The 14,344-nt window shown below is 34.3% G+C and overlaps 1 protein-coding gene across 1 annotated transcript; it reads right to left on the bottom strand.

Annotated features, from left to right (window-relative positions):
- Positions 1-2,735: 2,735 nt before the first annotated feature.
- Positions 2,736-10,545, bottom strand: LOC107785697 (vacuole membrane protein KMS1). Its single transcript, XM_075257253.1, has 8 exons — positions 10,079-10,545; positions 5,760-5,968; positions 5,048-5,126; positions 4,582-4,881; positions 4,170-4,324; positions 3,736-3,852; positions 3,399-3,578; positions 2,736-3,305 (listed from the first exon to the last, which is right to left on the bottom strand). Exons 1-8 carry the CDS (start codon positions 10,152-10,154, stop codon positions 3,147-3,149), a joined length of 1,275 nt encoding a protein of 424 aa, XP_075113354.1. The 5' UTR covers positions 10,155-10,545; the 3' UTR covers positions 2,736-3,146.
- Between the last annotated feature and the right edge of the window lie 3,799 nt (positions 10,546-14,344).

The following is a 14,344-nucleotide window of genomic DNA, read 5'->3' as shown; positions in this document are numbered from 1 at the left end:
AAATTGGACCCCACTAATTAACTTTTTAAATTAATTCATTTTACTAGACCCTACATGCTTCATTATATAATTCATCATTACTTAATTTTTTAAAAGCGGTTGCTTTCTTGTCTCCCGCACCCCACCTGCCCCCAACCCCCTATAGGGTGATGGGGCGGTATAGAAAATATAAAATTACAATAAACAAGAATATATCCACTTTGGATTATTTGAGATTAGACATCTTGATTATAGGGAGCCCTAGGTTGAAACCAACTAATTAATATTCCATTAGTTGTCCTATATGAATAAATAAAATATGGGGGAATGGGACAAAGGTTTATTAAGTGAAGATAACTGCAGGGACAGCTGTTCCATAAAGCAAGTAAATCAATCGTTTTATGCCTTATATTTTTTGGGGTCCCATTTTTGTTACACCTAATAAATTATGTATAACTTTTAAATTTTTTTTATGTAAAGTGAAATTTTTTTGATTTCTTTCTTTAACAAAAATAGATATGAAGGATTTGTAATTGTTATGATTTCTACCAAAGAAATTACACATGAAATGAATATCGAGTCCGAATTTCATAAGAAACGTGTGATATATATGAAGTAATAATTTGATGCGGATGTTCATAATAAAATCTCAAAATCTTTCGAAGAGTACTTTAGAGTTGATTATTTTTATACATAATAGACAAGGTTATTTTTTCACTTCAAAATAGATTTGAACAATTAGCAGCATATGAAACTATTTTTGATTTTCTATTTGGCGGTAAAAACTAAGATCACTAGATGTTAAAATTTGAAAAAATATTGCCTTAATCTTAAATGTTTTTAAAGCATAATAATCAATTCGTATTTAATGAATTAGATTTATTTTCTGATAAAAGTATTAAGAAAAATAGTACAATTAGAAGATAGCAGTTTAATTGATACGCTTAATAAAATAAAAAGATTTAATTCTTTTTCAATGCCTAAATTGCTTATGGAATAATGTTAATAACTCGTGTTATCGTTGCTTCAACGGAATGAAGTTTTCAAAATTAAAATTGATAAAACTTACCTAAGATCAACAATGTCACAAGAAAGGTTAAATGGATTAACTATATTATCAATTGAGAAATATTTATTAGGAGTTGTTGATTATAAGAATATTATTAACAAATTTGTATCTAAGAAAAGCTAAAAAAAAAAAGCTTCAAATAAATAATAATTATTTTTAGAAAAAAATTAAAGTCCCTCATAAAGTTTGACTTTAGACCACAAAATTCGTTGGGCCGCCCTGGATAACTCTTATATCTAATGCATTAGTTTAATTGTTAACATCGCCGTATTATCTTTGGATTCTTATTGAAGGCAAAGGAATCAAATATGTTTTGTTAATGAAATCATCTGACCTGGAGGAAACTACTCAGATTATGCTTTAAATCAGGATAATTATTTAAGAATTAAATAATTAAGTTAACCATAGTAGTAGTATTGATTAGGATCTTATGCCATGTGGACACGAAGATCAATGTGTGAAGTTTAATTAGGGTTGAACTTATAAAATGACAAATGGTTGTGGGTTTAATTATCGTGATTTAAGCGATGATTACTGACTATTAATAGAATAATAGTATAAAACAAAGATTACGCAAGTGATGATGAAATCTACTATAATCACAAATCTCAATATCCTAGTGTTTTTGCGGGCATTTCAATTACTTCATGAAGTATTTGCTATTTTTTACTAGCACAATACTAAATAATTCTTTCCACCATATAGTAAGTAAATAAAAAGAAATCACATGGCGTGTTTGTTTGACAAAAGAAACAACTATTTTAATAGCATTATCAGGATTTTAAGTACCTCTTGATCGCTGTTTGAATCTTTCATACTTGTTATGTGTATCTCCCAAAAAAATAAAAAAATAAAATTGGAGCTCTAACCAAATGCTGATGGGCCAGTGGCCCAAGACATTGTTATATAAGTCAAGGGCAATATGGCCCACAATTTCAATCTTGTAGATAGAATATGGAAAATCATAAAAAGTTGGTTGAAAATTCATATAAGTTGAGCAGCACAAGAGTTGAGAATTGAGATACCTTTATCACAATTGACAACCGCATTAGCTTATCATATGTTAGGGCAAAAAGCAATTTGATTATTGAGATGAGGGAAGATACTCTCGAGTCTCCAATAATAAGGAGACTTGAAGATGTATGACAAACTTAACTAACATAGTGGTGAATTTTTTTTATTTTTTATTTTATCTTAAAAGAATATTTTTTAGAACCTCTTTCCGTGTTTGCGAGGAAATAAGAAAGTAACATACAACATACATGAGAAATTTGGACATAAGGTGGGTGTTCTGATGAATTTTTAATAGTATTAATTAGTGGCAATAATGTTACATGTTGATTTAAACGAGTTAAGATTGATATAATAGAACAAGATTTAAGATAATATAGGCATAGTATGAAACATGCTTGGCCAAGCCTATGTTACTTTCTTACGTCAAGAGATAGAGAGATCAAAGAATCATGAAACCAATAAACGAAGAATCAAAGAGCCTCAGGTGCCCCTTTCAGGCATGCATTGAGTTAACGAGGTACGAAACAATCTCGTCCATGGAAACACAATAACACGGAAGACATATTCTTCGTTATAATCAGCACAAAACATCTTTTCTCCATACCAAGCACTTGTTATAATCAAGATATATTCATTGGATGATCGATAAATTTTGAGTGAGGGAAGGAAATGAGGCTAGGGCAAAGCATTGTTAATTGCTATACTTAAAACACATTCTTGTTTATAAATGCAGAAAAAGGTATCTTCACTTTCTAAAGGTATGAGCATCTGCTCAATAATGAGTTTCCAACTTTCCCATCTCCAATTTTGTCAACAAATGGCACTTCATTGGCACCCCTAAAAATAATGTTTCTCTTCAAGTTACATAGCCAATGAACATGTGAGGCTACTCTTGTTTTATACAAAGTTTCTGAAATGGACTTGCTGGTGCCGAGTCTCCAAGTAGCCTTCCGTTGTGATCACCAAAGCTACCAATCGTTTCGTTCACTCTATTTCTGACCACAAGACAAACGACGAAGAAGCTGGAAAGAAGAGCAAATCTATGAATCCATTTTAATGAATGAAGAGGGTTATCTGGCTGCCCTCAGGATGATTTGTTCTTCAGACCAGTGAATTCCTTTTCTTGCTGTTTCTTCAAGTATCTCTGTGCAGTAGCATTTACAATCTTAACGAAAAAGTTCAGTAGCATGATCGTAACCACGCCATTCCAAACAGTAGCAAATGAGAAATCCCATTTGTTCACCTGACAAGATGAAAAGTTGAATCAGCAAAAAAGAATTATGAAATATCACAAACAAAAATCTTTAATCATGTAAAAGAGAGATGTATTTATTACCTTTATATTTGAAGTTACAGGTGTTTTGGTGGCCATATACTTGTCTTTCATGGAGTGGAGCTTGGCAATGATGTTCGGTAACATGGTTTCAAAACCAGGTATAAAACTAAGCATCCGAATCAACTCGGTTTCCACCCAATCAAGAAGTTGATTGTTGCAAACAGAAATTATAAACAGAGTCTGCACAAGGATAGTCAAAGAACACAGCTCGTTCATAAAGTGATCAGTCCAAAAAAGGTCGTCAAGAGCCAAATGACAAGATCTTTACATTAAGCTAAAACTAAACAGCATCTAAGATGTGGAGAATCATAAATGCAGAAAAGGAGAGTTGACTGACCTGTATGTGAGTTTTAATGAGAGCCTTTCCAATCAAAGTTGCAAAAAAGAACTCCCAAAATGGGATCCCAAATTGTCCACACATTATGCCAGCAAGATCAAATAGAGGATTTGGAACCTACAAAAGGCACCTCCGTTACCACAGTAAATATTTTCTGGGGTTTTAGTAATGGGAAGTTCAGTGATTTGCAGAGACATTAGCAGATTAGAAACATATTTATGTACTAGAAACCAAATCTATATTTGCGGTCAACGAAAAATCAACTTTATTTTCTGGGGGGGTTATTTTCTGGTGGGACAAGGTGATGCTCTAATGTCTAGCTTTAGGAACATATTAATTTATCCGCATGCAAAACTAAGGTCATCTAGCTTATCCTCCATGCAATGGCTTTCTGGATAAATAGAAGATAGATTTAAATAAAGATTTGGACTAACCGAAGCAAGTATTAGAATTGTGAAGAAGTTCAAATATTGTGCATGGGAAAGAAACCAGCGCTTCATTTGAGTCAGACGAGTAGCTAGAAATCCATTACTTTCAGAAGATGCATCTAGTTCTTTCATTGCGTCCACTCTACTACCCGAGAGGCTTGCTGCATTAAGTGATGGAAATACATTAGCAACAAGGACCCTGAAGATTAAAATCTTCAAATTATCATTTGCTTATAACAAGATCGGCAACATGCCGAAATTATTTTATTCCTGAAATTACAGGAGAATATTTCCATTAAACTTGAGATTGAATGGCCGCCTATGATACTAGGACCAATAGCTTCACAATCAGTTTGTGCTGGAGGTGTTAACAGATCTATTCGACACGGGTATGGGCATAAAGGCATAAGAGACAAACCTGCTCGTGAAATAAAATATGGGGGAAGCTCTCCAAGCGCGGTTCCAAGGCCCCACAAAATAGCCTCTAACTGCACTTGGGGCAATATGCTACTAAGTGGGACACTAGTGCCATGTGAAGATGAAAATACAGGGGGCCCAAACTCTGAACAATCTTTGCGAAGCCATAGAGGAGTTCTTTGGAATTGTATTGTATCATAGGGAGCCATTTTGAGGTCAACTCGCCCACACTTCATTGCTTTTATCGTAAATAAAGCAATATGAGGGCCCAGATAGAGGACAAAAGTGTGCAAACCAGACCCTGCAACACGGAACAAATAGAGGATCTATAAGTGTTTTTAATGGAAAAACTAGAAAGAAGCAAGTTAAATCCCAATACTATCAGCAAGTTCCTTATTATGGAGACTTGAGTAGATAAGTTGCCCTCCAATATAGAACATAAGACGCTAAAAAATCAAACAACGTACCAAGGCCAATAGAAGATGCAACACCAAGAGCCACCCACCATAGTCCAAACCTAAGATATCGAAGAACCTCCTCAACATGCTGCATCGCAACATAAATGTCCAATTAGCATTGGTAAGTCTTTGAGTTTCAAAACAACATAGAGAGAGGTACCATAAACAACCAAACAAAGGCTCTTCAAAACTAGTGAATGCCTATAGTAGTCTTCTATATCCATCCCATTCCTTTCACCATCGGATGTATCATGCAAGTAGAGGAAAATAGATATCTGACAATTTCTAACTCAACAGAACAATCCAAAATTGTCAAAGAGATCCAAATAAACAATTCACTTGTGATGTAACAATAGAAAATTAAGCTATAAGTTGACCACTTGTCAACTTCCGGCAACATGCAATACATTTTTTTTTCTTAGGCGCGTGCCGCGTGCATGTCTATAGATAACAGTGGTATTCGAACGAACTTGCGTGCACCTCGACTACTTCATCGAGTACATGCTACCTCCCACCAATATAATTATCAGATAACTCTGTCCACCAAGGCTTAAGCAGATGGAAATTGCCTTTGTTGGGATTTGAACCTTGGTCTCCCAAGGCCTTTCCCAGTTCATTGACCACAATCGTCATCCCCTTGGGTGCTAGGCATATCTTCTGGTGATGGTAAAAGTAACCATCCTTCTCCATTGTAAAAACAACTGAAATTGATGAAGCATACCTTTACATGAGGACCATCGGTTGTCACAAGCACTATCAAGGCAAGCACAGCAATGGTACTGAAAAGCATACACCATCGATGCGACAAAAGATATGCTATCGACTTCCTGAAATACTGCATCATCGCCATACTGAAAAGCTTGAGCGTTCTGAAAGGCTGTGTCAACAGATTCAAATTTTCTAAATCCTTTTGATGCTTCGCACGAAGATCTGCAACGCAATGGCAATAAACTCAGCCAAGTAACTTTAGGCAATACTTCCTTCTCTTCGACAGGAGCACCCCCCCCCCCCAACCCCCCCCAAAAAAAAATTATGCTGTCCCCTTAATTTTTGTCCCTTACTTTCTTTTCTCCATTCAAATCTGCCTAGACAGTGAGCATCACATATAAGCTTTCGGCTAAAAAATATACTAAATTTATATGCAAAAATATAAAGACCCGATATAACAAGCACTGCATTTACAATGATGAACACGTTCTCCTTCCTGTAACGTGCCACATAGATAAAATATTTTTGTTTCCTTACTTTTAGCTTTTTTTTCCTTTGATGTGTTGGTTGTTCCTTTTTTGGTCAACCAATTGATAAAGAGACATGCAATTAATTTATTTCCTATTTAATTCAATCATATCAATTAGAACCTTTAAGTTTTATGTCCTTATTTTTAACTCTAGTCAAGTGAAAGTTCCTATATAAAAGTTTCTCATTAATAATTCTACAATCAATTTTCAGAAAAAAATTGAATTTCTCTCGATACTTCTCAGTAAATTTATTTCCTTATTCATTTAATAAAAATGTATTTTTTGTCCTCATCCATAACAGAGTTATAACATAAGCTTCCAAATATTAGGTGAAATAGTGAAGCCTCAACGATTTTAATTTGTTTTTGGACTTTTATCTCTATACGTTACAATCTCAAAAATTCTTAAAAGATGGGATACAGTAGGAATTTATGCTGCTAAAGCACTAGTACACAAATAACTACAATAAGTAGGTCAAGATGTAAATTTCAGATAACATGTGATAGATCGGTGCTATTGATATCCTCCCCAGTTTATGGTTGGAGATATAAGCCTTTTATAGTGAAAAATAAGTAAGCATCTTTATAGAGTTGATTTTAACAAAACAAGTTTGCCAACGGCTACACGCCTACTGAACTGATCACTTACAGGAAACAGAGATAATAATAACTCATAAGTTTTGCAATAAAAGCAGTTCCTAATGAAGCTACTTCAGAATGTTTTTTTATTAGAAAAGTGTTTCTTTCTAAGAAATTAGACATATTATCATAGTTCAACAACATGAATGCTTTGGTTTCTATAAATCTCGTTCTTCTCTCCACATGCATTTAGTGGTCTTCTAGGCCTTCAGAATTAAAAAGCACAATTCAAATTTCTCATCTTAAAAAGAAGAAATGCTCAAAAGATATATGCATCATGTACTTTTCCAGTTACTATGTTTCTCATCATCATCAAGTCACTAATGAACCTACTTCAGAATATTTTTTTATTAGAAAGGTGTTTCTTTCTAAGAAATTAGACATATATCATAGTTCAACAACATGAATGCTTTGATTTCTATAAATCTCGTTCTTCTCTCCGCATGCATTTAGTGGTCTTCTAGGCCTTCAGAATTAAAAATCACAATTCAAATTTCTCATCTTAAAAAGAAGAAATGCTCAAAAGATGTATGCATCATGTACTTTTCCAGTTATTATGTTTCTCATCATCATCAAGTCACCAATCATGTTAAATGATACATTGTCAAACTAAAGTCTCATTCGATGCTCTCTACCCACAAATGAAATAGATATGGAACTCTTGCAGATAAGAAAAGATTCGATCTAAGCAGATTCGGGCCTAAATGGAAGGGAAAAACTAACTACCAAAAATAGCAAGCGAATATTGACAAAAATCCAAAATTTCAAAGGCCTTAATATTTCATCTTCAGCCAACACTATGGAATAGAAAGTACTCCCAAAGTTTCATAACAAGTGTCTTAATTTCAATTTAGTCTGTTTCAAAAAGAATGCCACTTTCTCTATATACCAACTCTTTAATGCAAACATCCCGCATGACATGTTTACAAACGACAAGAGTCAAAGGGCATTTTGGTACATTAAACACATCTTTAGTTTGATAGCACAAGATTCAAAAGTTTACATTACTTTTACAAATTCTATATCCAGTCAAACTAAGACACATAAAATGAAACCGAGAGAATAACATAAAGGATATAAACAGAAAATATTGTTATAGACTATGTCCAATACAAGAAATGGAATCTTAATTTTTTGATCCACAACCAACTCCATGGGGGTCTTGATTATACCTTCATGACAAACTTGGGACAATACTATGCAGGATTTACAGGTAATTTGGCAAATTGGCTAAAAATTGCTTTTTGGAACAGTACCACACAGATGCGGTTCAAAGAAAATATGTTCCACCAACTTAAATCTAGGCCAGTTATCATTCTATGCTGTATATTTTGATCCATGTGTTCAAACTAATACCGGGTTTCATTTAGTTTAACATTTAGCTGCTAAACAATGACTACTGAAGACACTAATCTCCAAATGGAAGCAGATGATCTCTAAACAAACTATAAAACTAGGATGAAATCATGAAACTTAAACTAATCTAATCCAGATGAGAACCTACTTAATCACATTGGTTTGAGATACATCATCTTAAGTTTAAACGCCAATAGGAGACCACATGACCATAGCATTTAAAAAAATGTCTTTTCTCCCAAAAAGGGGATGATGAGAATGACACTAAAAACCTAATGTAATGAGTACTGGACCTCCAGTATAACAGTCGACTGGCTAAGTACATTGGAAAAACAAGAAAATCTTCGATAGAATTGGTATAAGATTATGAAAACAAGGGTGCAGAAAGTAGGACATGATGAATAGCCAAAGTTTTCTTGCCAAAAACTGCAACTTCTCCTAGTTAGTGTCACCTTTTCGATGCTACATTCAAACAATTTATTACAATTCAAAATGCGACAAAGTCTGCAGATATATCCTCTGTCCAAGGCTGTTCCTAACTCCAATACTCTACTCGCACTGTAACCAGAAGGACTAAAACAAACAACTCCATGAATCAACATGTTTTAGAATTGCTCAATCCCATGAGGAAGACCACATCACCCAAGGTGCACAATGGGTATCAGCATACATTTTTCTCTACACCATATCCAAAAGACTTACATAATGACATAAGCAAATAGTCCACATGCAAAAAAAAGTGATCTAGAAAAAATGATTCTATATGGCAAAATGTATAGTTGGTTGATTGAACCAACCATAATAAGATTGACAGTCTATGATTACTGGCCCAGTATATAACTTAAGCATTTTCTTTGATTTTTGTCTCCGTACTTCAAGATTCAATCAGTCAAATACACTTAAATCACACACTAGTTGTAGCTGGCTATATGAGTCAGGTACATCAGTTGCTCTTTTTTGCGACCAATTCATTCCAAACAACAATAACATTAACCACTATGCCTAAATCACAAGCTAAGGGTCGGCTATATGAATCCTTATCCATTTAGGTTCACCATTGCCAGAAGTTCTTTATATTTTCTACCGCCATTCAAATCTCGAACAAGATTCCATTATTTTTTCACTAAGTCTTCATGGAAACCAAGAAAATGCAAGTCTTTGGAGAAAACTACCTTCCATGTAATCTTAGGTCAACCTCATTCCCTTTTAACACTTTCAATCATCATGGTTTCACATCTATGGACCAACGCATCGGGAGGCATGACATAGGACATGACACATCTAGAGGTTGACATAGGACATGACGACGCCATCTCAATCAACCTTCTCGTATTGCGTCCTCTATGAGTGCTACTTGCACCTTCTGCATGATGTGATTATTTCTAATCTTGTCTAGTCTTGTCTGATCAACTATTTCGTTCCAATACTCTGAAGAATTTATCTTTAAGATTTATCTATAACAACTATCCAAACTCACCATAACTCCACAAGCTGATACTTAATAGTTGATGCAATTATGCGAAAACTAGGTTTGCTTATCCAAAAAAAAGGGGGTAGCACATCACAAAAATGTTTAGTCTCAAGCATGAGAGATCCATAAAAAATTTGGCTTTCCCTAAAGGCCTAAACCACACACAATTCTTGACAAATATTCAAGAATCTGATTTACACCTTCATCCAGCATATGCAATTATTAACTGGAAACAAGTATAGAAACACATACCCAACATTCAAGAAACAATCTTATCCATCAACAAGTTTCATTTTTTCCCGTAATATCCCAGAAAATTAGAAAAAGAAAGACTTGCCTGAAATTGACATTTCTTTAACTGGAGAAGCAGAACGAAAACTTTTCTGCGAATTTAGTTTCTTCTTGGACCCCATTTCTGCTAAATGTTTCAGTTAGACTCCCTCCTTTATCATCCAACAACAACTACTGTTGGATTAACTTGGAAAATTGACAGATTCGATTTGTAGAAGAGATCTGAGGATTGTAAGCAAGAAAATCCAACTGGGTTTTGCGTCAGATCCACTGTGGGGTCGTATTCTCAACAATGGAGGCGACCCACATCACTGGGCTACAGAAATATACGTATATAAAGATATCAGATTTAAATAAATAAATAAACGAATAAATAAAGTTGGTAAATGCTTTACTATAATTAGCCCCAATATTAAAGGGGGGAATCAATTAAAAGTATCGATTCCAAAAATCGAATTAAAAATGTTGACATTTGACATGTTTTGGGATATGATAGTTCCTTTTTCTCGCATAAAACAAAAGAATAATTTTGTTGATAATATAAACGCTTTTTTTTTTTCCAGAAATAAACTAAATAATGCAAGATGAGGAGAAGCCTCAAAATATTGGAGCTAATGATTAATTGTTGAGATATAAGACCAAAAGAGTGACATTACTATTTAAAAGAGTAGTACTAAAGCATACATTTTTTCCAAACCATACTTAGAAGTTTAAGAATTTGCTTAACTCATTTTATTATATTCATGCAACTTTATTCTCCATTTTATAATTAAAAAAACTAATAGTAATCGCAAATTACTTACATTTTTCCTTATAAGATGTGATGGCATTATATTCCTTTTAAGATTCGCATCAGCTCTCTCACATGATGTGCCTTGTAATGTCCTCTCTTCTTTTTTCTCTTTCTTTTTGGAATAAATAATACTAGTATATGATAGTTTAATAATTGCGGAGCAAGAACAATATTAGTGTACCTGTCAACAACGCAACGAAAGAATTGTTAAATTCACCACCAAAATAATGGCCCAAGTCGTATTCTGAATCTCCAGGAAACGGAGTTTTTGTTCACAAACTACATGTCTAAAGTTTACTCTGTTTTTCTTTTTTTTGCCGGGGAGAATTTCTGTACCGAAGAGAAATATATAGAGAAGAGAGATGAGGAGAACTACCGATCACTTTATGTTTTCACGTTGCCACTTCTTTTTAACGTGTGACACCTCTCCTATCCTTATGAGAGTTAATTAACTTCCCTGATAATATTAACTTCCATCAACCTTATCTCTTATAAGTGGGCTGGGTCAGTCCACATGGGTGACCCATAACTTAAACCCGATATCCTATATCTCCCACTTCGCACATGGTGGACTAGATCCAAGCTAGTACAATGGCAATAATACATGTAAGTCATGCTAGCAAATAGTTCGTACGACCAGCGAGCATTAAGAGCTATAATATTCTTAAACCCTTGAAGGTTTCTTAACAGCTCCATGTAGAAATTCAATCACATGCGAAAGTGATTCACTACTACCATGAGGATCTTATTATTACTCGTAATACCCAGACATCATTCGCTATTCCAGTAGCTACGTATTTGATCACTTATCCTCGAAAGAGGCAAAATCGAGTTCTCACATAACATTGTATCCACAATTACACCCAATACCCTAATGGTAAGTGTAATGGCTGACCTATGAATACAAGTTAAATTACTAAATTTTAGTCGTCTTCCTTTTCTACTCGAATCTTTCCATTCCAAATCAGCTGCTTTCCTAGACATCACTGCATTGCCGAATCACTCATGGCTATTAGTGACATGCTAAAATAGCAACATTGATTGGTACTTCAAGAGACAGTAAAAGGTCAAAGGGTATTTCAATAAAAGTTAATAAAACTTCTTTAGGATATCACACAATGAAGAAGCAGAAATTCATTCTTTCATTATCCCAACGATAACACATGTGGTATGAAATACATGTTACGGTGTTCTCACTTTATATTGGCGTGTGTGTCTTATTCTTTTAATCATTCAATGTCATACAGATCTTGGTCTAGACACCTCTAATTGTCTAATCCCGAGTTTCTCACTTCAATAATCCTCAAATCCAACTTTTTGGAGAAACTCGCATCTGGCTTACAAAACAAGTCATAATTGAATATTAAAATTCATAAGCCTGACTAGTTGTCAAACCGACCTTAATAAGTAAATATAACCTCGCATTATTCAAGGTTCTATAAGGTCTCATCTCTTCACGATTCTTAATGTAAGAAGCGATCGTTCATGTGAGAGAGTCAATCTCACGACTTGTTCAATACACTCTTCATCAATAAAACATCACCACATGCATACTAGATATGAACATAAATTCAAAAGTCAAATATTGATGAGCATATTATAATAATCAAGTCATTTTATAATATATAAAAAGGGTCATATCCTTCGCAAACCTAGAGCCATAACATGTTTCTCAAACAGGTCTCTAGATATTGCCTTTGTAAAAGAATCAGCTATCATATTTTGCATAGGAATGTACTGTAAACTTATCTCTCCGCTTGCTACCATGTCTCTCACAAAGTTATACTTGATGTCAATGTGTTTGGTCTTGATATGATATTTAGGATCTTTTGTGTACGCAATAGCCGCTTGACTATCACAATATAGAGTCATGAGACCCTGAGAGTTCTTTGTAATAATATCCAAATGTTCAAATAATCTCTTCAACCAAATAGCTTCTTGTACTGCAGATGCATTAGCCACGAACTCAACTTCCATCGTAGAAAGGACAGTACAAGTTTGTTTCTTACTTTTCCATGAAATAGCTCCACTGTTAAGTAAGAAAGCATAACCGGATGTTGATTTTCGATCATTCCAATCACCAACCCAATCAACATCTGTATATCATCTCAAGTATAAATCATTTCCACTATAACATAGTGAATAATCTGCAGTTCCCTTCAGGTATCTAAAAATTCTCTTCACAACTTTCAATGATCTCTTCCAGGATTGGATTGATACCTGCTAACCAGACCTATGACATAACAAATGACTGGGCGAGTACACATCATAGCGTACATCAAGCTCCCAACTGCACTTGAATACGGAACTCGAGATATGTCTTCCTTTTCATTTTTAGTCTTGGGACACATTTCAAGGCTTAAAGTTTCACCTCTCGCTATAGGAGTATCCATGGATTTGCAACTATTCATGCGAAAACGCTCCAAAATTTTCTTTATATAAGTTTCTTGAGATAGACTTAATAACTTTTTGGAACAGTCTCTTTGGATCTTAACTTCAAGGATATAGTCTACCTCACTCAAATATTTTATGTCAAATTACTTTGAAAGCCATGACTTGATAGTTTTCAAATACTCCAAATTATTTCTGGTCAATAAAATATCATTCACGTAAAGAGAAAGAATTATAAACATTCCATTGGACTTCTTCACATAAATGCAATGGTCTTCACTGATCATGGTGAAATTATATGAGATCACCTCCTTGTGAAATCTCAAATACCATTTCCTTGAAGATTGCTTCAGGCCATAAATATATCTTTTCAATTTACATGCCTTATTTTCTTGTCCTTTAACGATAAAGCCTATAGGTTGTTCCATGTTGATTTCTTCATTTAGTTCTTCATTGAGAAAAGCTATCTTCACGTCCATTTGATGTAATTCCAAATCCAAATGTACAATAATAGCCAAAAGTAAGTGAGTTGAGATAAATTTCACAACTAGTGAAAATATTTCCCCATAATCTATTCCAACTTCTTGAGTAAAGCCTTTTGCCACCAATCGTGCCTTCTATCATACTATTGACCCATCTGCTTTGCGTTTAACTTTGAGAACCCATTTGTTCCTAATGGCTTTACGCCCAGGAAGAAGGTCAACTAAATCCCATACTTTGTTGCTTTTCATGGACTCTAATTCTTCTTTTATTGCTTTCATCCACTCATCTTTTTCGGGGCTTGATAAACCCTCAATCACAGACTTTGGCTCATCCATTTCTGTGGGAGATACCAAGAAAACATAATCTTCAATCTCATAAGTATGTTTGGGCATATTTTTCCTGGTACTCTTTCGTAGTTGAAATTCAGGTTCTTTAGAAGAATTTTGGGATTGTGAGTTCCCACTCCTACTCGGATAAAGAATAAGATCTTGATCATATTGATTACCAATTGTTTCAGAAAACACTTGCTGATTATCTGAGTTCAACATTTCATAAAAAGGCTTTCTATTCTTTACCTCGCCCTTCTTTGGAAAATTATTTTCCAAAAATGTGACATGTATCTCGTGATTCAATCTCAATAACACT

This window comes from Nicotiana tabacum, chromosome 7, assembly GCF_000715075.1.
Source record: "Nicotiana tabacum cultivar K326 chromosome 7, ASM71507v2, whole genome shotgun sequence".
NCBI classification, from domain to species: domain Eukaryota; kingdom Viridiplantae; phylum Streptophyta; class Magnoliopsida; order Solanales; family Solanaceae; genus Nicotiana; species Nicotiana tabacum.
Note: the sequence above shows the minus strand (reverse complement) of the source record. Positions and strands in the feature narration are given on the sequence as shown.